The sequence below is a fragment of the Capsella rubella genome, unplaced genomic scaffold (assembly GCF_000375325.1).
Source record: "Capsella rubella cultivar Monte Gargano unplaced genomic scaffold, Caprub1_0 scaffold_7, whole genome shotgun sequence".
Lineage (NCBI taxonomy): Eukaryota > Viridiplantae > Streptophyta > Magnoliopsida > Brassicales > Brassicaceae > Capsella > Capsella rubella.
This window is the reverse complement of record NW_006238917.1, coordinates 8,947,762-8,971,235: the sequence shown is the minus strand read 5'-3', so window position 1 is coordinate 8,971,235 and position 23,474 is coordinate 8,947,762. Positions and strand designations below refer to the sequence as shown.

Below are 23,474 nucleotides of genomic sequence, written 5' to 3'. Positions count from 1 at the left end.
AGGGGAGAGAGAGAGAGAGAGAGAGAGAGAGAGAGAGGGAGAAGAATAGGGATGGCAAAAGGTATGAGGAGAAATGAGAAGTCTCTTTCTTCTCTGTTCCCTTTGAGAAAATGACACTTTAAGAGTCTATAATAAAAGGGGTTGGGTGAAACATGAATTTCCATTTAATTTTTTCTTTTCCTTTTTCTTCATATATATGTGAAGGCAAATAAATCAAATTTTTCTATGGCATATTATTGTTACAATGTAGATATCATCGATCACATATCAGTATTTAATGATGGTATATAATAAAACAATAATGTATGGAAATTATTCGATTATTTTGTGTTCAGATTTACATGTGAAAATGACACTTGGGTTTGAAACTGAAAGATGCGTGTGTGTGTTTTTATAAGAGTGATTCATGAACATTTAAAATTATCAAATGATATATTTGGAGAGAAAAAAAGAAGAATGAACAGCTTTAGCTACGCATGGATTTTTGTAGAGATGGATGGAGAGACACCAAAACAAAAAACTTAAGTCTCATCGTCACTTGTTGTTTGTCTTGTTTATTGGTTTAATTGTTTGTCTTCTCTGAAGTTTGGAGTTTGGAATTATACCGAACATCTCTTTGCTTTACGATCTTTGGTGGCTGGTTGCCTAAGAATAATTTGAATATGATATTGCATTTATTATTATACCTGAAAAAATTTGTGGAGAAGTAGATGACTTTATTTACGTGAGAAGATGAAATTTAAAGAAATTTAGAAATGGGAAAAGAATCATATCACCTTAAAACATATGTATTAGGTGTGTTCTTGATTAGATATACAGTATAATTTTCAAAGCAAGTTAATATGAAAGTTTTTTTTTTAAAATATATATATTCCAAAAAAGCATTAACTCCATTTCATCAAAAACTATACGACATTAATTTAATTTTTGGCCCTATTGCCACCGATGGCCAGTCCAAGAGATGATTCCCAAAAATGCCCTTTGATAATTCATGTCCCCTAAGCCCATACATCGACAGATAATGTTGGGGACGATCCTTATGATTCATTTGATTTTGTATTTTACTTTTTATATACACATATTTGATGATTAAACTAAGATTTATTCTGAATCCAAAAATAGGTTTCCGTAAAAGTTGATTCTTCCAGTTTAGTTCCAGCATGCCACGATACATAAGACAAACGGAAAAAAGAATTTTATAGATAAGAAAAATTCTAAAAAGATTTTAAATTTTTATTTAATTAGTTGATTGGAAGCACTACCAACCGACGAGGATGCATAAGACAAAGTTAGAAGATTATTGAGACTTGAACTATATCTATCATCACGATTCACTAGTACTTGAGTTTTGTAGTAAACTAGTAACCAACCAAAGCCTTCTCAATCGTCACATACTAACAAGACACTAATCATGATAAGTTCTGAGTGGTCAGATTATATAGATAAATAACATATATAGAAACTATTGAAAAATAAAGGCTAGGAGCCGGAGGGATATCAAATATTAGAAAACAAAGGTTCACATCAATTTGAGTAAGTTACTCCGACACGGGGATGTTCGTAAGAGTGAAAAAAACATGCTGTCCACTTCAGTTCACTTAGTGTAAAATTGTAAGACCTTTTAAGGCCACAAAAGTTTGTTTAGATATCTATGTATTGGTCCTATACAAAATTTTTGGTCCAACTCTATATAGATATCACGTCATGTTTTATACTAAATAGGAAACGAAATTGGAACACACAAAACGAATAATCAAATAATGTAAAATACAGATGACACGAAGATATGCATCTGGTTTTTTAACCAAATTATTCATTTCAATCAAATATTTGTTAAAAAAAACTATCAATCCGATAGTGTCTAAATCTCACATCAAGTATTCATTCCCACTTCAATCATACATTACACCCCACTTAATATCCATCAAAATGTGAAAAGAAAAGAAGTACAAACAAAAAAAAGATTTGATTGAAATGAAAAAAAGTAGGAAGCACACTGAATCTTTTATAAAGGAGTAGAGGAAAAAAAGATTTGGAGCTTGTTAGAATAATTGCCCCCACGAATCTTTTTTGGGAGATTTTTAAACAAATCTAATGAAACTTTGTTGATTTTGATAAGAACCCACATTTATATTCGGACAAAAGAGTTGCTTGCAAGCTTTAACTCGGAAACTTAACTATTCTTTTTTTCAAAGAATAAATCAAAATCTAAAAGGAGGGAAAATGTTTCTCCCTTAGCTGGGGTTATACGTGTGTCGTTTAATAAAAGGGAAATTACAAGATACAAAACTCTTTCTAGCTTTTTATTCGTGCCATTGCCTTTTGGATTGTTAAATTCGTTTGGTGAGTTGTAATATTACGCATCTAAATGCTGTGGGAAGGTATATACGCTTTTAAAATAAATAAAATATGTCACAGTACTATTAAATAACGTTCACATACTATTCCAGCAAATATTATAAATAATGTAAGGAATTGGATTAAATTAAATGACCTACCACTTTCATTGTTGGTTGTATTAAAAATTTGTGCATTCTTTGTTAGTAAAACAACTTAAAATCGGTATAAAGACAAAGTTTAAGGAAATGCATTATATAAGAGAGTTACTTCTTGGTTTTGGTGCGAGTGGAGTATTGAGAATAAGACTGTTTACTTTTGCAAATCTTTAAGCGAATAAGACATTATAATCATCGACTTTTTTGGTTGTGTCTTTTTTTAAAAAACATTATGAATAATCTTTTGTTAAATTATTTTAATAATCTACTTTTAGGTTGTGTGTGAACGAACAAATAACTCAAACCATATTAAGATTTACTAATTATTCTTAGATTAGTAGAACCAAATTCATGAATATTACAACCCCAAAAAAAAATTATTGGACTCACAATATCTCTCTCTAGTCACAAGTTCTCTCGCACCCCATTCATCATAGTCCTATTTTCTCGTTTAAAGTCTTGGCACATTATATCAGAGTGTAACCGAGTAAGGTTGCTGATTGCTACGAGTGAATCTCATATGGGATTATGCATAATGCATACTGTGACTGACTGATGTATCCATATTGAATATTATGAATGTAGCGGTAGAAACTAAGGAAAACGTTGAGCCGCCAAGTGGAGAGACTCGGACCAGAAATGCATTTTTCTTCGTTTAAGTACACGTTATCACGTCCCACCCGAATAAGCCGACAGGATCGTAAGGTTCATGCTCACAAGCCTCGTGGTCGTATAGCTAATAGTAAAAGAAGAACCTTTGCACAATGTCTAACCTCATTTTTGAGTTCCAAGGTCAGCATATTTTCTAGAGGTTTAAGCTGTGACTAGGCATCTTAAAACAAAGCTTTACCATAATTTTAAGATCATTTTACAAGGATTCATTATGAAAAGCCATTAAGTAGAAAATATAAGTAGCATTAACCTTGCAACAAAAATACCAAACGGTTTTCATAAATCGAAGTTTGGAAGTCAATACCCGAACCAGTCAAGAATTTTCTTAACCGGATAAAACCCGGTTCAACCAAAAAATGTCATCATGCCTTGGTTCGTTCTTGACTCCCCCAAAAAAACTTAAGTGGTAAATTACTGTTTTTACCTATATACCGGATCGGATTTACTTATACCCTCGTCGACAAAATTTACCTAATCAAGTTTTTTAGCTGCGAAATATTTACCGAAACACCCTCCAAACCTTCTCCTAATTACCGACATCGTTCACGAGCGCGGAAGTGATACGGTTGACAGTGGCGCAAATACGGTTGTTGATGGCGGAGACGGTGGAAAGATCGAGTCTTTCGGCGGCGACGGCGTTGCTCCCCAAGACCTGTATCGCAACGGTGAGTAAGCACGAAGGCAAGTTGACAGAAATGCCCTCGACGCCATCGGATGGATTCACTGGAACAATAGAGAATCCAACAGGCAAAAGGGGAACTTTAGAAGGATCCTCGCCGTTCATAGCGAGTTGAACTGCGTCGGCATCGACGGTGGAATACACCAGGAGACTGCCGGAGCTATCGGTGCAAGTTTCTTGAAGCATCAACTCTACGTTATGCGATGAATTGCTCTCCACCTGTGTAATTCAAGAACCCAACTTTTGCATTAAACATTAGAAATTTTAGCTGGGATTTTCAAAAGTTTTGAACTTCACTAACATTGATTCGAAGAAGAGAGATGCAATTTCCAGGATGTGATCCATTTGCGATATGAGCAACTTCTTGAAATGAACTCCCATTGAACAAGATCTCCAGCTTTAGCAGTAAGAATATTCTCAAATTTCGATATCAGAGTCTTTGTGGATCAAAAGAACAGAGGACGAAGATTCTGGTTTTTACTTCCTTACCTGAGAAAGACGTTGATTGTTGCGGAGAAGATCAAAGACTTTGTGATGAGAATAAGGAAGATACGTGACTGACACGGCACAAGGAACAAGACCACCACAAACTTTCCTGGTCAAGATTCTCAGAGTGTCCTTTGTTGATCCTTGTCCGTATGAATTGCTTATGTTCAGACAAAAAGTCTTCACCATTGTCTGTGACAGCTTTATCAAGTTCCTCCTCGCTTCTACAGAAGGTATCACTGAAGAAAACACACAGGGCAGATGGATAACAAATCACATTGGTTGTGGAAGTTTGAGGTTTACTTGTGAAACAAGATATATACCTCCAAGGTCAGTGATGTTTGTAGCCATGAGACTAGCCATTCTTTCACACTGTCTCTTCAACACAGCTAGCCACCGTTCAACGCCAAAGGCTACACCGCTCTTCACATACTCTCTAACAACCTCGCCCAGCACGTGCTTCTCTTCTACTTCCACGTGTTCTAACCATGTCACCTCAGAGTATCCATTAGGCATTTCTTGAATGATGCAACCCGAAGGTTTTCTCCTGTATAGATCAGTAGTAGTAGCAGTTGAAGCTGGTTTGATGAAACCATGAAAGCTATCGATCGGGAAATCCACAATCATCCATTTTCTTTCTTCCGCCTTTTGCTCTACATATCGAAGAAAGTAAGCTTCTCTTGTTGGTACTAATGGAGATACTACTTGTAACCCTGCATACATCTGTTTAGAAAAGAAGACAAATACTTCACTACCTTATAGATGAACTTATTTGATCACTCTATGCCTAGTAACATTGAAATTACTCACCAAAAGAAGAGAACCACTTGCCCCAGAAACTCCAGAAGAAATGACCTGAATCGTTTTAGCGCTTGACACTATTGAGCAGAACAGTTCAGACCATTTATCCTTGAAGCAGAATTGTAACAGGGATATGTTAAATGTGAGTTTAAAAGAAAGATGTATACAAAGAAATGTGTGTTTGACTTATTCTTACAGCATCAAGAAATGCTTGGACGAGGGATATGCTGTTCATCATGACAACTGCTTTAGCCCTTGAAGCTTCTCTGCGAAAACGATCATCATCAGTCTTTGGAGGCCATAAGAACATCTTCTTATACTCTTCTTCATTCAGACACCCATTCTCATCATCTAATCTCTTCTGAGTCCACAAGGGCTCATTTGTTTCACACATCTTTACTAATTCTTGAGCGCAAGAAACCGCAAGTTCCATTGCAATCGCCTTTTCTTCTTCTGCAATCAACATGTTTTTGTTGTTGTCGTTGTTAGTCTCCGGGAAGAAACAGGCAATATCTTGTGAAGGAGGAGGGTTCCTCATAGAAACAATGTGGCGTAACCGATCCAGCTGCAACATATAATAACAGTTTGATATAGTAGATAAACATCAAATGTCAAGATCATCACTTCTTTCAAATATATATATACCTCTTGGCGGAGGCGAATGTTTTCAAGACGGAGGTTGTAGCCACAAGAAGAGCAAGAGAGGCATAGTGAACTGGACTGAAGATTTTGACTCTCTACTTTAAGAGTAGCGTTCTCTGCTTTTAGCATTACATGATATCTTCTGTCTTGGTGTGCCTGTTAATCTCAGTATTAGCAATTTAGCAGCATTTAACATGAATGGTCAGAGCCAGATTTTCTTAACCCCGATATTTATTAAACCGGTTTATATGGTCAAATTAACCTTGTTTAAAATCAAATTAAACCAAGTGATATTTAAAGAGTGATTAATTTACCTTGAGTTGAGTACGTTTATTTTGAAACCAAAACTTGACTTGTTGAGGCGTGAGACCAAGTTCTTTGCTTAAATTTAATCTCTTCTCCTCACTCGGATGAGGATTTTCTTCGAACAATCTAATACAATAAAAGACCAATTCATATAACATCGTCTGAAATGGTAACTTGGTAGAATAGAACGGGAAAGAAGACGTACGCTTCCATTTGTTGAATCTGATGAAGATTGTGTCTATGCCGGTAACGTCTCTTCTTAGCAGGAGGTGGCTCTTGTTCGATTGCAGTACCCTCAAATAGGTTATGACCCGACCCGGTTGACACACCCGACCCGCTTCCGATCATGCTCATCATCCCGCACTCTTCTTCTTTCTAAAACCCACCAAACACAAAAAAAAAAAAAAAGTTATCAACTTTCTAATTAAAATAAGTAGAAAAAGTTACAAGGGTTTAGGTTGGAAAACTAAGCGAACACGAACCGGGATCATGTAAGGGAAATTAGGGCTGTAGAAAGGGTTAAACTTGAGATTAGGGTTTAGGATTGTTGCTGTCGGAGACGAAGAGTTTGAACCGAAAACGTTGTCGGAATTAAAAAACGCATGTCTTTCTTCTTCGCCTTGTTTCATCACTTGATAATCTCCGTACGTTTCTCTTTTGTCTTTCGTTTCCATTTTCACAAAAAAAATATATATAATCAGAGGAAATCACAAAGAAGAGTGAGAGAGCTCTCAAGGGTTATCTTTTGCTTCATTCTCATTTTTTACTTATATTGTTTTTTTGGCTTAAGAAAGAAACTGAAGAGGTAACAAAAAGTGAAAACGGCGTCCGTTTCTGTTTAACGGCGATATATTTAACGGAATACCGATGGACAAAAAAGCTTGTCAAACACTCTTTCACTTTTTTAATCCTCGAAGGAAGCAGAGAAAGAGAAGAGAGTCACATCAAAAAATCTTTGCCAGACGATACACAAAGTCAAAATTCTTGGTTTTTTAGTCAAACTTTATTTCTTACGCGTTTCTCAAGTCCGTGTATATTAGACCATCGGCATTGCAGGTCTCATGATCAGTCTCCCAGCTTTTTTAGCAAAAAAAACAAAAAAAAAAAACAAAAATTTTATGTGGATCGTTTTTTTAAACGAGACCGTCCCTCCTCCATTCGCGGGTCCCACTGACACGTGTCAGTCTGCGATTGGTTTTTTTTTTTTTTTTAATTTCTGTAAAAAGAAAAAAAAAGAAGAAAAAAAAAATTTGGGACCTAAACCGGTCCCAGGAATGCACATGTCTTAAGGAAGGACCAAGGTCCCGAACTTGGTACTACAGTACTACATGTATGCATACGTATTTGTATTTTATAAGATTATATTGTTTTACCAAAAGATTAAGAACGAAACAAATGAAGAATAAATATGAAAATAAAGTGAAAGCCAAACAATATGACAATATGATTTGGTCGAGATATAATCAAAAGATAGTGATATAAAATTATATGGGAGGTATGAGACAGTAACAACGGGTATTGGCACAAGCATCGACTTCTTTACCTCTTGACTTGCAATATTCAACGCAATCATCGATATCATTACAAATAAGTGGTTTTCGAAGGGAGCATTGACAACCCAAGACCACACACTGAGAACCTGGTGGTGGACATTTGAGTTTAAAGCAATCACGATTTGTCTTGCAAGGCATATATGATCTTGCTAGAATCGGTGTGCCTATAAAAAAAATCATATAATTGTTAATACATATACTTATGTTGCGGATTAATATATAACTGAAAAATAAAACTTGCGGTAAACTCACATGTTGAAAAAAAAATAAGCGCAATGAATATCAAAGCTGATTTCTCCATTTTTTTTTGTGTTTATAATATATCTTTTGCTTTTCTTTCTTGTAATGATTTTAGTATTGTTAGCACACATACGATGAGTTTATATACTGACGAGGGTACATATATATTTTCTGTTTTGGTTTTTTTTTTTGCACGTTAAACAAGTATGGTAATATATTTAATTAGTAAATATTTTCGGTGTCAAATTAGTCAAGTTTTTCTTGATATTTTAGAAGATTTCGTGAATTTTGAGTATTTTGGATTTTTGAGATATTTGAGTGAATTTTTAAAAGACTTGTTATTTGCAGGAAAAATATCGAACAGTCTGTACAATAAACACCAACTAATTAAACAGTAGTAAATATGATCTCATTCTGAAATGGTAAGTTGGTAAAATAGAACGGGAAAGAAGACGTATGCTTCCATTTGTTGAATATGATGAAGAGTGTGTCTATGGTAACTTCTCTTTTTAGCCGGAGGAGGCTCTTGTTCGATTGCAGTATCCTCAAACAGGTTATGACCCGACCCGGTTGACACACCCGACCCGCTTTCGATCATGCTCATCATCCCGCAGACTTTATTTTATCATGCTCATCATGCTATGATCATTCTTTTTTATTTTTTTTTCACTTGCAAGAATGTTCATCATCTCGGTTAGTAAATGATCACATTATGAACTACAAAGTTTGTCCAGATTTTTTGAGCTATTGTCATCGACCAATTGAAAAGGTTCTGTCAATAGATTCAGCAAATGTGTTTCATCTGTTAAGCCCGGCAAGAGAATTATGCTTATTAGAACCAAATTTATTCTGTAAATAAAACTACAGACAGATACAAATCTAAGATAGTATAATTGAAGCAAAAGCATACAAAATTTTCTCCTTAATTGTACTACAAAATGTGGGCTAAACGCTTTTGAGGTATTGTTTATTATATATGATCAAACTCGAGACAAATTCGTAGGCTCTGTGATGTCTGACTTCACTTGGGAACCAATAAATCGACAGCTACGTAATAGCTTCCAACGAAGGCCGTTGATGCAACAGAGCTTCGTGCCATCCATATCCCAATTCCTCGGAACAGGAGGTTCCTGTCTGTAGGATGTATTCCTGTCCATCTCTCTAATCTCTTCTCAGGTTTATTCCATTTCAGAAACTTGCTCTCTTTTGCTGTATACTTTGGCAATATTACACACTGCGCCCGTGTTCTTGCTGTGTCAAAGGTATGAGAATGGCACCAGAAATCCCAGCAGCAAGGCTAACGGCTTCCGGAGATAAAGGTCCGATTTCTTCTTCAGAGCTGGGCAGGGGATTCATTCCAACAGAGCATTCCGTCGTGAAGAAACTGCCATATTGAAAAGAACACTCCTCGGTAAAGACAATCTCTTACAAGACCTGAACGTAGATTCCTCCATAAAGCTCTATATCCTTCAAGTGATGCAACATCGAGCGGTCTCTTAACATCCATGGCTTGGCTGATGGTGGGTTTCCTGTTCCAGTCATCATCCACGGGTACTCTTGCAAAGCAGATGTCGTGTTTGGGTGTTTATGATTTAAGACTGACTGTTTGTGTCAATGACTTTACATCAATAGTGTATCTTCTTAGCAATATGGTGATCATGGGTGAAACCGGTGCGATCTCTGCAACAGCGGTAGCATTTGGAGCCCGTGACGCAGCAGTCACTTGTTTTCGGACTTTATACCTCTGATGCATTCAATCAAGAAGAAGTTTCTCTCGCAAGAAGATATTAATTAGTAAACAGAAACATCATCTTCAAAACTCTTCTTCTTACTAAAACCCACCAAACACAACAACAACAAAAAAAGTTGCTGTCGGAGACGAAGAGGTTGAACGGGAAACGTTGTCGGAACTGAAAACCACATGTCTTTCTTCTTCGTCTTGTTTCATCACTTGATAATCTCCAAACGTTTCTCTTTTGACTTTCGTTTCCATTTTCACCAATAAAAGGTCAGACGAAATCGCAAAGAAGAGTGATGAGAGTTCTCAAGGGTTTATCTCTTTTGACTTTCGTTGCTTCATTCTCATTTTTTTCTTTTATCTTGTTTTGGCTTAAGAGAGAAACTGAAGAGATGAAAAGATAAAAGTGTAAACAGCGATCGTTTCTGTTTAACGAAATACAGATGGACAAAAAAGCTTGTCATATCACCAAGATGAACAAGAGAGTCGCATAAAAAAATCCTCGAAGGAAGCAGAGAAAACAGAAGGGAGTCACATCAAAAAAATCTTTGCCAGAGGATACACAAAGTCAATGTATTTTAAAAACCAAGCAAAATTAAATAGTTATTGGTTGAACCTGTAGGTTCTTACATTTATAATAATATAATAATAATATATTTATTAATTAATTTGAAAATTTAAAAAATGGAAAATTATATAAACTTATAAATTAGAATAATAAAGATAGAAACATATAATTATAAACAAAACATAACAAACTTTATAAATGTTTTAAGCAAAACACAAACAAACTTTATAAAACAAATAATAACAAATAAAAAACAATAAAGACAAAAATTATAAACATAAAAGTAGAAAGATATAAATTTAAAACATAAACTTTAAAAAATACAAACATAAAAATGAAACACAAAACATATTATTAAATGAAAAAAGTTTATAAACCTTTTTAATCATTTGGAAGATGTCCAAATTTAGTCCAAATATTCTCAATCAAATAAGAAGCATAAATTTAGAATTGATTATTGGTTGAACCTTTAGAATCTTAAAATTAAATAATATAATAATATAAAACATATTATAAAATTTTAAAATTAAATAAATAAATTTTAACTTGAAAACTTATATAAAAAAACATAAAATTGATTCGAACATGTATCTCAAGTGTTTTTGAAAAGCAATTTGCATGATTTTAGATTATTCAAAAGGTTTTTAGAAATGAGTAAATCAGTCTAATGTTACTAAAAGGTCCACATCCTCAAGATCAAAACAATCAACATTTGATTTACTTTTCCTTAAATTACTGTCACTGTAAATTACATGAAAAGAAATTGAATCCAACAAACATAAAATTATTACAACAGAAAAGAGTATTTTAAAAGGAGGAGATTAGCTACCTATTCGCAAGATTGATAAAAAAAAAACAAATTTTCTTTCTTTTCTCCAACAAAAGAAAAATGTTTTTATTTCAAAAAAAAATATAGCCACTCATCATTTGACACATGGCGGTATTAACCTCTCTAAAAAAAGTCTTAGCCAAGACCCGTTTACCTCTTACAAATTTACTGTTTGCATATTTCAGCCTTTATTTATTGGTCTAAGACCCATGGACATACTGCGATAAAGATGGCCTTACGCTTTTCTCAAATCCGCGTATATTAGTATTACACAAAAGGACCTTAGACCATCATTAACAAGGGATTTTAAAATAAATTTTAAGCTAAAAAAAGTTAAGAAAAGGTAAGAAAAGTTAGTTTATGTCTCTTGTATTAGAGATATTTAGTCACTTTTCTTAGTTTTTTTTTATTTTTCTTAACTTAATATTTTGTTAAAAGCCCCTTGATAATCATGCTCTTAGGACCAATGTCCGAACTTGGTACTACCGTCAGCATGCATGCATACGTATTTGTATTTTGTAAGATTATATTCTGTTTATCAAAATGAGATATCAAGAATGAAAAAAATGAAGAATGAATCTGAAAATAAAGTGAAAGCCAAAGTAGAGCTTAGGTTTAAGTCAAATGTCCAACATATTTAATATTATTATTGTAACAATATGATATGATCGATATATAATTTAAAGGATAGTAATAAAATTATTCAATATTTGAAAGATGTATCCGTGGTATAAAAAAAACTACATGGGAGGTATGAGACAGTAACAAAAGCCCTCAGAACAGTTATCGACGTCTTGACCTCTTGACCTGCAATATTCAGTGCAATCATCGAGATCCTTACAAATAAGTGGTTTTGTAAGGGGGCATTGACAACCAAGGACAATACACTGAGGGCCACCATATGGTGCTGGACATTTGAGTTTAAAGCAATCTTCATTCTTCTTGCAAGGCATATATGATCTTGCTAGAATCGGTGTACCTGTAAAAAATCATATTATTCATATATATGAGTCTAATGATAATGATTAATATATAATTGAAAATTAAAACTCGATGTATACTCACATGTTGAAAAAAGTATAATCGCAATGAATATTAGAGTTGATTTCTCCATTTTCTTTGATGTTTATAGCTTTTTTTTGTTTGTAATGATTTTAGTATTGTTTTGCACACCTAGGAGGTATATATACTTTGCACTTTAAACAAGTTTGGTAAAATGTTTAAGATGCAAATATTTTCTGTGTTAAATTTTTGGATTTTGAGAGATTTGAGTGATTCTTTAGAATATTTATAATAATAAAAAAAATCGATTGATGATTCTGTGAAATTTTACTGTTAACTTTAGGTGATTTTCTAATTTTGTAGAAGGAAAAAGATAGAGAGAAAAAATAGAGAAAAAAATATTGGGTTTCATTCAATGAGTGAAACGCATCCCTTAATTCAAACCACAAATCTTTCAACTTATGCAATTGTAAATGTGGCATTCAATCTATATCAGACATTCAATCTCAATCTAATTTTATTATGCTTATCATTATATTTAGGGGGAAAAAATCAAAGTACAAACAATATTAATTTTATCTGATCATTTTTTTTGGAATCTGGGTCGGTGGTCATGTTGGACCGTTTGGCCTTGCAATCGGTTTGTTTAATGATTTTTTTTTAAAAAATATATTAATTTAATTTCCTTATGTTTAAAAAATATATTAGGCTATAGAAAGAAGTAAATGTGAGGTTCAAAAATATTCGTTCTCAATATTTTTGGTCTACAAAAAAATGTCATAAAGGCCATAAACTTGACAACACGTGTTGAAATAAATTGTCAATTTTAGTTATTATTCTAATTTAATCGTGAATCTTCGTTGAGAATAAACTTCTCTTACTTTTATTATATTGATTGATGAGATATCAAATTTAAAATGAAACGAATGAATCTAAAAATTAAATGAAAAAAATCCATACCAACTCGGCCTAGGTTTAAGTCAAATGTAGAATTTAATTATATTATTGTAACAATATTGTATGATTGATATCGATATCAATATATATTTAAAGGATAGTAACAAATATTTGATACTCGAAAGACTTTTATCCGTTAAATAAAATTTACATGGGAGGTTTGATACAGTAACAACGGTTATTGAGACAAGCATCAGCTTGTTTACCTTTTGCCTTGCAAAATTGAATGCAAGAATCGACACCAACACAATTGGTACCATGATCAATTGGTAAAGCCGCAGCAACGATTCTTTGAAGGGGACATTCACAACCACCTTTCACACATTCAGCGGAACCGAATGGTGTTGGGCATTTGAGGCTAACACAATTAGCTTTCTTCTTGCAAGGTAGATATCCAGTTCTTGCTTGAATCGGTGTACCTGTAAAAAATCATATACTTTGTTACATACAGTATACTCATGATGAGGATTAACTATAATTGAAAATCAAAACTTGTTGTGAGCTTACATGTTGAGAAAAGTACAATCCCAATGAATATCAAAGCTGTTTTCTCCATTTTTTTTGTTGTGTTTATATATCTTTTTCTTCTTGTAATGATTTTAATATTGTTTGAACACCTACGGTCATGATTTTAATATACGTATATAAGTTTGGTAACAAATATTTGAACACCTATTTGCACTTTACATAAGCTTGGTAATAAATTAGTCAAGATTTTCTTACATTATAGTTTATGCTTGTGAAAGATAATAAGTACAATTTTTTTTGGTAAGGGATAATTAATAAGTACAATTTTCTTTCAACTAATACTTCAATCTAAATTTATTATGCTTTGATCATATATTTAGGGGAAAAGAATCAAAGTCCAGATAATATTAATCTGATATTCACCAAAAAAGAACAATATATATTTGATTTCATAGCTTTTATACAAAAGTATATTTAAAATTCCTGGCAAACCCACATATGTAATTAGATGACTGGAACAATATTATATGTTGACAATGGAATATTATTATTTTCAATTTTGGTATTCAGTATTCAATTTTGGTAACTGAAAGAATATTACTCAACCTTGCTTTTTCATCAATTTTGCAGAATGGAGAAATTTCAAGAAAACAAGGACAAAATTGTTTTTTTTTCCAGGTCTAATTACCAAACCAACCATGAATCCAATGTTACAGGAACACCAAGTCGTTGTCCTAAATAACAAGTTCAATCTTCATCTTCAACAATTCAAGAGAGATCAGTTCCAAGTATTACCGGTTACAACAATAATCATATAGGTCTTTACTTGTCTGCATATATCAAGGTTGAGCAGGAGCTGGAGCTGGAGCTGGAGCAGGAGCCGTATATGGAGGAGGAGATTGTTGCTGCAGCGGCTGCGGTTGTGGCTCGGGATGTTCGGATTCTTTCTTTACTTCAGGAGATTCAGAGGGTTTTGATTCATGTTCGGCTTCCGGCGTTGATGATGCAGCCTTTGGTGATTCAGACAAGTGAACCCTAGCAAACTCATCAACCACTTTCCTCTTGTCCTCTTCTTCAGCCATACCAACTTTCTCTTTAGCCTTTTGTCCAACTTCTTCTGCAGCTTTAGCCACTTTGTTGAAGGCTCCAGTGACCCATGTAGCACCTGTGAGAATATACCGGTTCTTCATTATAGCTGAGCCTGCATTGCTCACTGTCTGCTCTGCTGCAGCGATTGCTGATTTGGTTTTCTCCGAGACTTGGTACTTCTGATCAACTTCCCTGACCTTTTCTCCCACAACGACTGTGCCAGTGTTAATCTTATCCGTGAAACCGATTTTTTTGTCAAAAGATGCCACTTTGGCTGATGCTGTAGATGTTAGCTGGTGTTTCTCATCAACACTCTTTGCTTTGGCTATGGCATCCTTTCCCAGTATAAAGCCCTTTGCAAGCATGCTGCTCACAACATCTTCAGCTTTCCTTAACACGGAGCCACCTGCCCTGGGAGATCTGCTGCTGTCCTTGGGTTCCTGGGTAAATATGAAATGTTAAAGAGTTTTACTTGTGACAAAAATATCACAAGAGATGATGAATTAAGAGCTTACCAAGGAAGCTAAAGCCTCAGGAGATAGTTGGTAATCCGGAGCCATAGTGACAATGACTGAAGAATCAACAATCGTGGCTCCCTGAAAGAATTGCACAAATTACTCAGTCACTCAAAGGAAGTTACTTACTAACACAAAGAAGAACTGGTACAACAAGCTGAGAAGTGAAAATACCGAGAGCAGAACCGCAGTTTCAGCTCCTTGTAGATCCTTGAAAGTGACATATGCCAGTTTAGTCCGCTCAGTCTCGCTGTACAAACATTGTAAAAAAGATTTAAGAACCTGAAGAAGTAAAAAGCTCTAATCTAAAACTTTCCAAATAGAAAGGAACATAAGAGAGGGAAACCAAACCGAACCTCTGTGTCTCAAGGTACAGAATATCACCAGAAAAGGAAAAGAACTCCTTGAGGTCTCGGTCGGTTGCTCCAAGAGAAACATTGCTAACTTTGACACTTGTCATCTGCAAGAGACAAATACAATCTCGTTAGAGAAACTTAAAATACACTAGCTTTCTTAAATATTATCTTCAACAGCTAAATAAATAACATCTTCATAAAAACATTCAATCACCAATACAATTTTGATGATTCCTTATCAAAAGATTACACTCACACATTCTTGAAATAACCAAACTGACTGAATTCATTATAAACATTCAACCACGAATACAATGATCAGAAACACAAAAGACAATGTATTATCAACACAAGAAGATAAGAAAAGAACCTCAAATTGCAAAAGACTAATATCAAAATCTTGGAAAAAGCTAATCTTTGTCTCAAACTAAAATTAATAATATGCGTATACAGATCAGACATTACATATTACAAAAGAAAAACCTCAAAATAGGTCTCTGAATCTGCCCTAAAAACAAAACAATTCATCACCTTCGAGAAACAGTGATATTTCACCTAAATCAAAAACTGGAAAACTTCAAAATCCTATAAAATTGAATAAAAACAAATCCTTCGCCATTTTAGCACAAATATTAAAGCATAACAATCAAAATCAACAGATCTATATTCACATATTCCTCAATCACAAACATCGCACCTTTCTCAGGATAAATCCAAAATAAATAAAAAAAAAAACAAAAAAGTGCTGAGAACAAATGGATCAGATGAACTCACCGACATGACGAGAAATAGCTTTGACGCGAATTGAAACTGAAAAAAAATTTGAAACGCAAAGTAAAATAAGAAAAATCAAGAACTAGAGAAAGAAGAAAAATCTATGGTCGCGGATTTGATGTCAAGAGTGAAAAATAAAACGAAGAAAAAAATTGGACCCCTTTAAAAACGCCTTGAAAAAACGAGAGACTTATTCGCGTTTGTCACGTGATATGGTCGGACTCTTCTCACGTGCCATGATTCAAATATTTATAAGAGTATCCCCAGAATCTGCATTCTATTATTATTTAATTTTTCAGTAAAATATTTAGATTCGCTCAACGACGTGGATAATTTAGAAAAAAAAAGTAAACAATTTAGTCATATTTAAATGTTTTGCTACTTTTTGACTCTTTTTATTCACGTAAAGTGATTATTTAGAGATTTCTATTAATTATTTTGGAGTTCGCACTAATTTATATTAATATTAATCATAATCCTAAATCTGTTTCTAATTAATCCGAAACTCCATTATTTGGTTTAAAATCAACCAACGTCGTGACAAACTGACAATATCACTTTCTCCACCAATGTCTACCATCCACGTGTAACACATTCACAATTTTTGACATTTGTTGTCATTTAGTGGATGTACGGTTAAGATTCTAAACTATGGAGTCACTTTTAGAATATTATGGAAAAAGTAAGGGTAGAAAATGAATAAAAAGGTACCTGCTTTTTTCCCTTCATCATCCAGGTAATGTGACATTTCACGTTTCTCTCAATCTCTCTCTCCGCGATTCACGTTTTTCTCAGTCTTTCCCGGGGAGAGAGAGAGAGAGAGAAGAGAGAACCCACCGGTGAATCTGAAAATCACTGTCACGTCCTCTCTCTCCTCCGTCATCGATCTCCGTTATTGTGACTGAAAAATCGAATTTTGAATTTTCTTTTTTTTCTTTTCTTAGGGAAATAAAATAAAAAGGAGGATAATTTAGTGGTGGGTTTATCGAGAAAGAGAGAGAGAGAGAGAATGAGTTTTCAAGATTTAGAGGCGGGAAGAGGAAGATCATTAGCTTCTTCAAGGAACAACATCAATGGTGGTCGACAAGATACGACTCAAGCTGTTGCGGCTGGGATATTTCAGATCACTACAAGCGTCTCTTCTTTCCAACGTCTTGTCAACACACTTGGTACTCCTAAAGACACGCCGGAGTTTCGTGAGAAGCTGTAAGTCTCAAAAGTTTGCTCCTTTTTTTTTTTTGAGTTTAGGGTTCTTCAAATGAATTTTGTTTTTCTAATTTTGATGGTTGTAAATGTTTCATTTGCTTGGTTTTGATTTGTGTGTTTTAGGCATAAGACAAGATTACTTCTCGGACAGCTAGTGAATGATACATCAGCTAAACTTAAAGAAGCTAGTGAAACTGATCATCAGAGAGGTGTCAATGTGAGTGATTTTTGATAGAGAAAGGTTCTTGTTCTTCTTTCAGTTTCTTAGTTTAATAGGAATTTGATGGTTTGGTTTATATATTGGTGGGTTAGCAAAAGAAGAAGATTGTGGATGCTAAGCTTGCAAAGGACTTTCAAGATATATTGAAAGAGTTTCTAAAGGCTCAGCGTCTCGCAGCTGAAAGAGAAACTGTATATGCTCCTCTTGTCCACAAGCCATCTCTTCCTTCAAGGTTAATACTCGTTGAAAAAATTGGAAATGGTTTTATGTTTATTTTGTGGTGTTAGATACTGATAATGGCTTTGGTAATATAGCTATACAACCAGTGAGACAGATGTTAATGTAGATGAGCATCCTGAGCAGCGTGCGCTTCTTGTGGAATCAAAAAGGTCAGTTTATATAGACAAAAGTCTCCATCTTTATTCGGATTAATAGACTCATCTATTAATTTGTTTGTTGCTCTTGTTGCAGACAAGAACTTGTACTACTGGACAATGAGATTGCGTTTAATGAGGCTATTATTGAGGAAAGAGAGCAAGGGATTCAAGAAATCCAGCAGCGTATTGGCGACGTGCACGAAATTTTCAAAGACTTGGCAGTGTTGGTAAACGATCAAGGCATCATGATCGGTAAAACTGGTTCTAAATCCTGTCATACTAAAACGCGTACCTATGTCTTCATATCCTCAATCTAACACCTTCTTTTCGTAGATAATGTCGATACTCATTTCGATAACTCCCATGCTGCAACTGCCCAAGGAAGATCCCATCTCGTTACAGCCTCCAAGACACAACGGTCAAATTCTTCTCTGGTAAAATATTTCAAACTTTTGATTATATACCATTAATGGGTTTTTGGATAATCAAACCAAGCTATTAACTTCTTCTTTCTTCTTTCTTCTTTCATGCAGACTTGCTTGCTCTTGGTAATTTTTGGTATCGTGCTCCTGATTGTCATTATAGTGCTCGCGGTTTGATTTTTCACAACTCACTAAAGCATGGACAAGCGCATGTTGTCACTTCATGGCTCTTTTTGTTCCTACAATTGGTCTTTTATCTCCTATCGAGTATATAGATTAGTTTGGTTTGCTTTTGGTATCAGTTCGATTTGAACTTGTCTGAGTGTTGATTCTGTAAGAAAGTGCTGTTGCTTTCTCTGTGTGATACATTTTGTTGGAGTACCAGATTGAATGACGACAGAAAAATCCTCTGTTTTTGTATTTTTAAAAGTGAAAATCCTGATTTCCATTAGTTAACCATGAAGCTATGTGAATCTTCAAAGAATGCAATGGTTGAGTCAATGAATTTCACATATATGATACCAAGAACAACGTTTGAACCAATCATAATCATCTAGAAAACAGGAGGCCTTGATTGAGATAACAAGCAGCTGTAGGATCCTTGAGGCATCCACAGAACGCCTCTTCATCTTTTGGAAATGACTTTGGCAATGGATGATCAGGAGTAACACCGACCTATTCAACAACCATCAACATGTAGAAAAAGAACTGTAAGATGTTTGTATGTAGTGTAGTGTAGTGTAGTGTAGACACAGAGGGGGTCACTATTCTACATCATTATATGTGGAAGAAAGTAGTTTCAGACCTTGTCTATATCTGTATGAGCTGGTGTTTCATATCGAGCAACTGTTACTGCCAAGCCCGAACCATCAGAAAGCTCAAACACTGACTGTATCTTCCTGCAATATGTGTTAAAGTCTAAAAATATTACAAAGGTTCAGCCTCTGCGAAGAAGAAGGAAAAAAAAATCGCGCCTTTTCCTTTACCCTTTTCCGTAAGTTGGTTCTCCATAAACCAGAGCACGTTTGTTATCTTTCAAGGCGCCTGCTAATATCTCACTGGCACTAGCGGTACCCTTGTTAACCTGGAAAAGAGAAAGATGGTGTGAATACTAAATATTCCATGGCATTTACTATAAGGACTAGAATTGACGAGAGGAAGCTCATACGAGAACGGCTAGAGGCTCAGAGGTTGCTATAGCATTGCTTCCATCAGTATCATATATATCTCTAACACCTCGACTATCACAAATATACACAATCACTCCTTTATCTAACCTGTGGATACCAACAGTTGAAGTTTCTATTATGATAGCTGTGGATCTTAACATATTCTGATTTGTTGGATGTAACTGTTTATGAGGTTTTACCAAAATTTAGCAATCTCAATTCCTTCTGGGAAAGAACCTCCACTGCAGGAAGAAAAAAATTACCAACTGTTTAAGAAAGGCTGTTGCAGATTACAAAAGTGTTTATTTTTTCAATAGACATCACCTATTGTCTCGAAGGTCCAAGACAAATGCATTTACATTGTTGCCTCTCAAGGTTTCAATTGCTTTCCTTACCGCACCTACAAAATAAGTGTAACTTTGAGAGACAAAAAACCAGAGAGTAGAAAAATTTGTAAGAAGGAATCAGTAATGCCAAAGTATACACATACTGGATGCATTTTGATTGAACGTTGTTAGCTTGATATACCCAATCTTAGGGGAATTACTCCCAGAGCCAGGAAGTTCACATAATCTTGACTTAACCGGATTCACAGAAACCCGCTCTCGCCTGAAATAACAACAACTGTAGTTACTCAATGAATGTTAGAACTGGAGATAAATGTAGACAATGGTGGAGGAATGAGAATAATACGTCAAAGTTAAGAGTCTTGTTTCAGGTCCACTGCGGATCGCTAGTTCCACTGTGCTTCCTTCAGCTCCCCTGCATTTCAACCAAAAAGCATTAGCTCGATGTAAAACTTTCCTCATTTCTTACTTCAGAATCATTATCTCGCTACACTCAGGTTTTTCAAAGCAAAGGAAGGACGAAAACTGGAAATGTAACTCACTGCAACATCTGTGCGGCATCGTATATGGTCAGCGTTTCTGTGGTTGTATTATCAATTCCAAGAATAATATCGCCAGGTGAAATTCCCATTCTGTTAGCAGGACCTCCTGGAGAAGCTGATATAACAACAAGTCCAGCCGGTGATCCATCTGATGCAGCAGGGTAACCTATCGACAGCCCAACACCTGTAACCGCCCCTTGAGTCCCTGACTGCCTTCAACCAAACCATTTAATTACTAAATCTTACATACAATCTATTTGCTACATTCAGAACAGCCTAATTTCAGGAACTCTTACCCGCAAACTCTTAAACTTTCCGGGCTCCAAGAATCGAGTAAAAGGATCATCTAGTGTTGCAAGCATTTTCTTGATAGCCATGTCTAAACACAAACAAACACCAAATTCAGAAGCAAGTTGTACCAATATTATAAAAAAGATTAGTAAAGCTGTGTCAAAATTCACACATACATGTCTCTTCTCGAGTGTTCATAGGCTCATTTCGTAAAGCAGTCTCTCTGTAACGAAACCAGCTTTGGCCATTGAAGGTTTTATCGATATATGCGCGATCAATTGTTCTCCAAGCCTCCAGGAAAAGAAGATTCTCTTCAGTAAGACCCCCTAAAGAGATAGAGAAAAGAAAAGCCAGACAAATGAAATCAAATTGCATTCCCCAGTGTTGACATGGTTTCTCAATATGTAGAATTATAGCTTACATGCTGGTGAATCAGTGGTAACAACAGAAATGGAAGAGACGAGCAGCACAGAGACTAGCCGAACTAATGCAGCAGACAGATTTTGTCTGAAATTGACTGAAGATTTCATCATAACCTTCCCAGATAATTTCCTATGATCATTTCTTTCGGTAACACATAGAAATCTATTACAGACGAGCACGAGTCCCGGGTTTCTAGCATTGCTCCTTGGTTTGTTACTTCGATTTCGCGCATAACTAAAGTTGCTAGCTTTCACAATCTTTGGAGGTTGAGTTACCCACAGTTTCACCTGCAAAAGCTTGAAAAAAATCTATTACAGCTAAACGGACACAAATTGGGGGTTTCCAGGGGAATTTCATGAGAGAAACTAAAAAAAGATTCAAACTTTGTGCAAGAAAAGTACCTGGATTGAGAAATTAGGGTTTATTTTGTTAGGCTTAGTAAAAATTGGGGATAATGAAGAGCTTGCAAGGACCTCCATTGAATAGAGCTTCCCCGGGAAATTCCGACTCTGTTTTTCTTATCGAAAATATATGATTCGAGAAGTTGTCACTTTCTATACTACAATAAATAAATAAATATATATATATCGCTTATTCTTCTCAATAATAAATAAATTTAATTCTTGTATTATCCAAGGAAAGATTTCTGCACAAAGTTGATATTTTTATACAAAGAGATTTAAAATTTGTTCTAAGTTCTAACCATAAAGTTAGTAGAGAAAGCATTCGATACTAAACATAATCCTTTACAATTGTTCTATCTCTGATGTTAGAAGACCCAACTATTCTATAAACTTATCCATATATCTACCATTTGTGTTGTTGCTGTTCTCTAGTGTAGTTGCATCTCCCAGAACAGGGCTCTCTGTCAGACATTCTTCAAGGAAGTCAAAGCTGCTCAACAGTTCACCAATGTCGGGGTCTTCAAGTATTCCGTCAACCTGAATCGGGACTGAACCGCCATCAAGGAACGGGCTTGGAGAGATGAAAGGCTCCGAGACATTTTTCTCTGTATCCATGTAGTCTTCTGTAGGGAAGTCGTTGATGCTATCTCGTGATTGTGGCATCCGGTGAATCGTTGGCATTACGGTATCAGGTAAGGAAGTTGAAGTAGAGGGTAAATATGATAAATGCTGTCCCGATGCTGCGGGTGCATACGCATGTGACTGTCCTGAAGTTGTGGGGAGTACCTCTTGAAGAGTGCATCCTGATACCCGGTCTGGCGATGCGAACCCATCAAGATACGAGTACTCATCATCATTTTTCATCCTGCTCCACATCATTGAATCGCTTCTACGAGGCTGGTACTTAACTATCTGTCCATGTCCATCTGATGCAGCCGAGCTATGATTCTCAGTAGCAGTATCCTCTCTGAGTCTCCGTTTCTTATTAGCCTCGGTTACAAGTATGTTATTATCAGTCTGCTTCTGAATGAAGTGAGAGAGGAAAGTGGGGTTCTGGACAGCTTTAGCAAAGAAAGACATGATCTGTTTTTGCCTCAGCTCCATAACCTGAAGACGTTTAACCATAACCTGAAGTTTACTGTCTGTCGTCTGTTGCTGCTGGCGTAACTTAACGAGTTCCTGCATCAAAACGTTTTTGTCTCTTTTAAGCTGCTCAACCTCTTCGTCTATCCCAAATCTCCCAACCTCTACTGCAGCCATTGAACTTTGACCTTGAGATAAACTACTACCATGACCCTGAACAGATTTTCTCCTGCTTATCTTCTTCAGTAAATGTTTCTCACCTCTCAAGAAATCTTCATTTGCATATTCCTGCCGGCCTTGATCCACTTTTCTAAAACCCTGTTCATCAAATTCGCCAGTACCAAAACATAATCATTTAGTCATTCTTTGATGACTGACTCTTACACTGTTACACAACACATCAAGCGGTGAAATTTATTCTGAGAAATCAAAATCAATGGCGAGAGCTCTGATCGTTGCGAAAAATTAGGGAACTTACATAGGTATTCAACTGACGAACAAAGCTGTGGAAATTGTTGTGTTTGAAGTGTTTAGGTAGAAGATGACGAGAAAACTCCGATTCATTCCAAACAATGAAGCTATTGTTATCCGAACCCCATGATATAATCGCGTCCGTCGCCGGATCCTCCACCATGTCATACGTCTTACTAAGGAAAGGAGGCGGTAAATCGTTGGCACTAAGCAACGTCGCTGGATGAGGATTCCTCGGCGGCACAGACTCGCCGCTATTCGCTACTCCGCCGGTAACAACACCACCATCCATATTCGTACGGATATAGAGAGAGAGAAAAAAAAATGGGAGCGAGAAGAAAGGGAGAAA

At 35.4% G+C, this 23,474-nt stretch overlaps 7 protein-coding genes, 3 non-coding genes and 1 pseudogene across 12 annotated transcripts; 4 read left to right on the top strand and 7 right to left on the bottom strand.

The window, feature by feature from the left end:
• Positions 1-3,693: 3,693 nt before the first annotated feature.
• LOC17879664 (homeobox-leucine zipper protein HDG4) lies at positions 3,694-6,755 on the bottom strand. The gene is made up of 10 exons (XM_023778087.1): positions 6,560-6,755; positions 6,287-6,449; positions 6,090-6,207; positions 5,779-5,931; positions 5,330-5,698; positions 5,143-5,241; positions 4,656-5,055; positions 4,336-4,571; positions 4,148-4,243; positions 3,694-4,065 (listed from the first exon to the last, which is right to left on the bottom strand). Exons 1-10 carry the CDS (start codon positions 6,753-6,755, stop codon positions 3,694-3,696), a joined length of 2,202 nt encoding a protein of 733 aa, XP_023633855.1.
• Positions 6,756-7,841: 1,086 nt separating this feature from the next.
• On the top strand, positions 7,842-7,929 carry LOC111829827. Its single transcript, XR_002833183.1, has one exon. It is a non-coding gene; the product is annotated as a small nucleolar RNA R20 (small nucleolar RNA).
• Positions 7,930-8,895: 966 nt separating this feature from the next.
• LOC17877923 lies at positions 8,896-9,627 on the bottom strand (annotated as a pseudogene).
• Positions 9,628-11,749: 2,122 nt separating this feature from the next.
• Positions 11,750-12,123, bottom strand: LOC17878677 (putative defensin-like protein 307). The gene is made up of 2 exons (XM_006284920.1): positions 12,075-12,123; positions 11,750-11,988 (listed from the first exon to the last, which is right to left on the bottom strand). Exons 1-2 carry the CDS (start codon positions 12,121-12,123, stop codon positions 11,750-11,752), a joined length of 288 nt encoding a protein of 95 aa, XP_006284982.1.
• On the top strand, positions 12,027-12,117 carry LOC111829828. Its single transcript, XR_002833184.1, has one exon. It is a non-coding gene; the product is annotated as a small nucleolar RNA R20 (small nucleolar RNA).
• Positions 12,124-13,108: 985 nt separating the features above from the next.
• On the bottom strand, positions 13,109-13,543 carry LOC17880984 (putative defensin-like protein 307). The gene is made up of 2 exons (XM_006285490.2): positions 13,476-13,543; positions 13,109-13,387 (listed from the first exon to the last, which is right to left on the bottom strand). Exons 1-2 carry the CDS (start codon positions 13,522-13,524, stop codon positions 13,116-13,118), a joined length of 321 nt encoding a protein of 106 aa, XP_006285552.1. The 5' UTR covers positions 13,525-13,543; the 3' UTR covers positions 13,109-13,115.
• LOC111829826 lies at positions 13,429-13,518 on the top strand. The gene has a single exon (XR_002833182.1). It is a non-coding gene; the product is annotated as a small nucleolar RNA R20 (small nucleolar RNA).
• A 533-nt stretch (positions 13,544-14,076) lies between the features above and the next one.
• LOC17880901 (binding partner of ACD11 1) lies at positions 14,077-16,356 on the bottom strand. Of its 2 annotated transcripts, none has more exons than XM_006284077.2 (5): positions 16,171-16,356; positions 15,397-15,500; positions 15,215-15,290; positions 15,041-15,121; positions 14,077-14,965 (listed from the first exon to the last, which is right to left on the bottom strand). In XM_006284077.2, exons 1-5 carry the CDS (start codon positions 16,174-16,176, stop codon positions 14,276-14,278), a joined length of 957 nt encoding a protein of 318 aa, XP_006284139.1. In that variant the 5' UTR covers positions 16,177-16,356; the 3' UTR covers positions 14,077-14,275. The 2 variants fall into 2 exon arrangements, with proteins under 2 accessions (XP_006284139.1, XP_023633681.1); XM_023777913.1 differs by lacking the exon at positions 16,171-16,356 and adding an exon at positions 15,928-16,012.
• A 611-nt stretch (positions 16,357-16,967) lies between these two features.
• LOC17878860 (syntaxin-23) lies at positions 16,968-18,851 on the top strand. Of its 2 annotated transcripts, none has more exons than XM_023777915.1 (7): positions 16,968-17,376; positions 17,500-17,593; positions 17,689-17,828; positions 17,911-17,985; positions 18,068-18,225; positions 18,307-18,424; positions 18,475-18,851. In XM_023777915.1, exons 1-7 carry the CDS (start codon positions 17,180-17,182, stop codon positions 18,668-18,670), a joined length of 978 nt encoding a protein of 325 aa, XP_023633683.1. In that variant the 5' UTR covers positions 16,968-17,179; the 3' UTR covers positions 18,671-18,851. The 2 variants fall into 2 exon arrangements, with proteins under 2 accessions (XP_023633683.1, XP_006284298.1); XM_006284236.2 differs by having other exon boundaries at positions 16,971-17,376; positions 18,307-18,407; positions 18,507-18,664.
• Positions 18,852-18,884: 33 nt separating this feature from the next.
• Positions 18,885-21,684, bottom strand: LOC17880277 (carboxyl-terminal-processing peptidase 2, chloroplastic). Its single transcript, XM_006285589.2, has 13 exons — positions 21,569-21,684; positions 21,166-21,454; positions 20,921-21,070; positions 20,750-20,832; positions 20,454-20,662; positions 20,258-20,326; positions 20,055-20,173; positions 19,889-19,964; positions 19,765-19,806; positions 19,564-19,672; positions 19,382-19,479; positions 19,201-19,294; positions 18,885-19,070 (listed from the first exon to the last, which is right to left on the bottom strand). The coding sequence occupies exons 1-13, from the start codon at positions 21,644-21,646 to the stop codon at positions 18,945-18,947; spliced, it is 1,542 nt and encodes a 513-aa protein (XP_006285651.1). The 5' UTR covers positions 21,647-21,684; the 3' UTR covers positions 18,885-18,944.
• Positions 21,685-21,771: 87 nt separating this feature from the next.
• Positions 21,772-23,459, bottom strand: LOC17879712 (heat stress transcription factor A-1a). The gene is made up of 2 exons (XM_006283697.2): positions 23,133-23,459; positions 21,772-22,972 (listed from the first exon to the last, which is right to left on the bottom strand). The coding sequence occupies exons 1-2, from the start codon at positions 23,415-23,417 to the stop codon at positions 21,950-21,952; spliced, it is 1,308 nt and encodes a 435-aa protein (XP_006283759.1). The 5' UTR covers positions 23,418-23,459; the 3' UTR covers positions 21,772-21,949.
• Between the last annotated feature and the right edge of the window lie 15 nt (positions 23,460-23,474).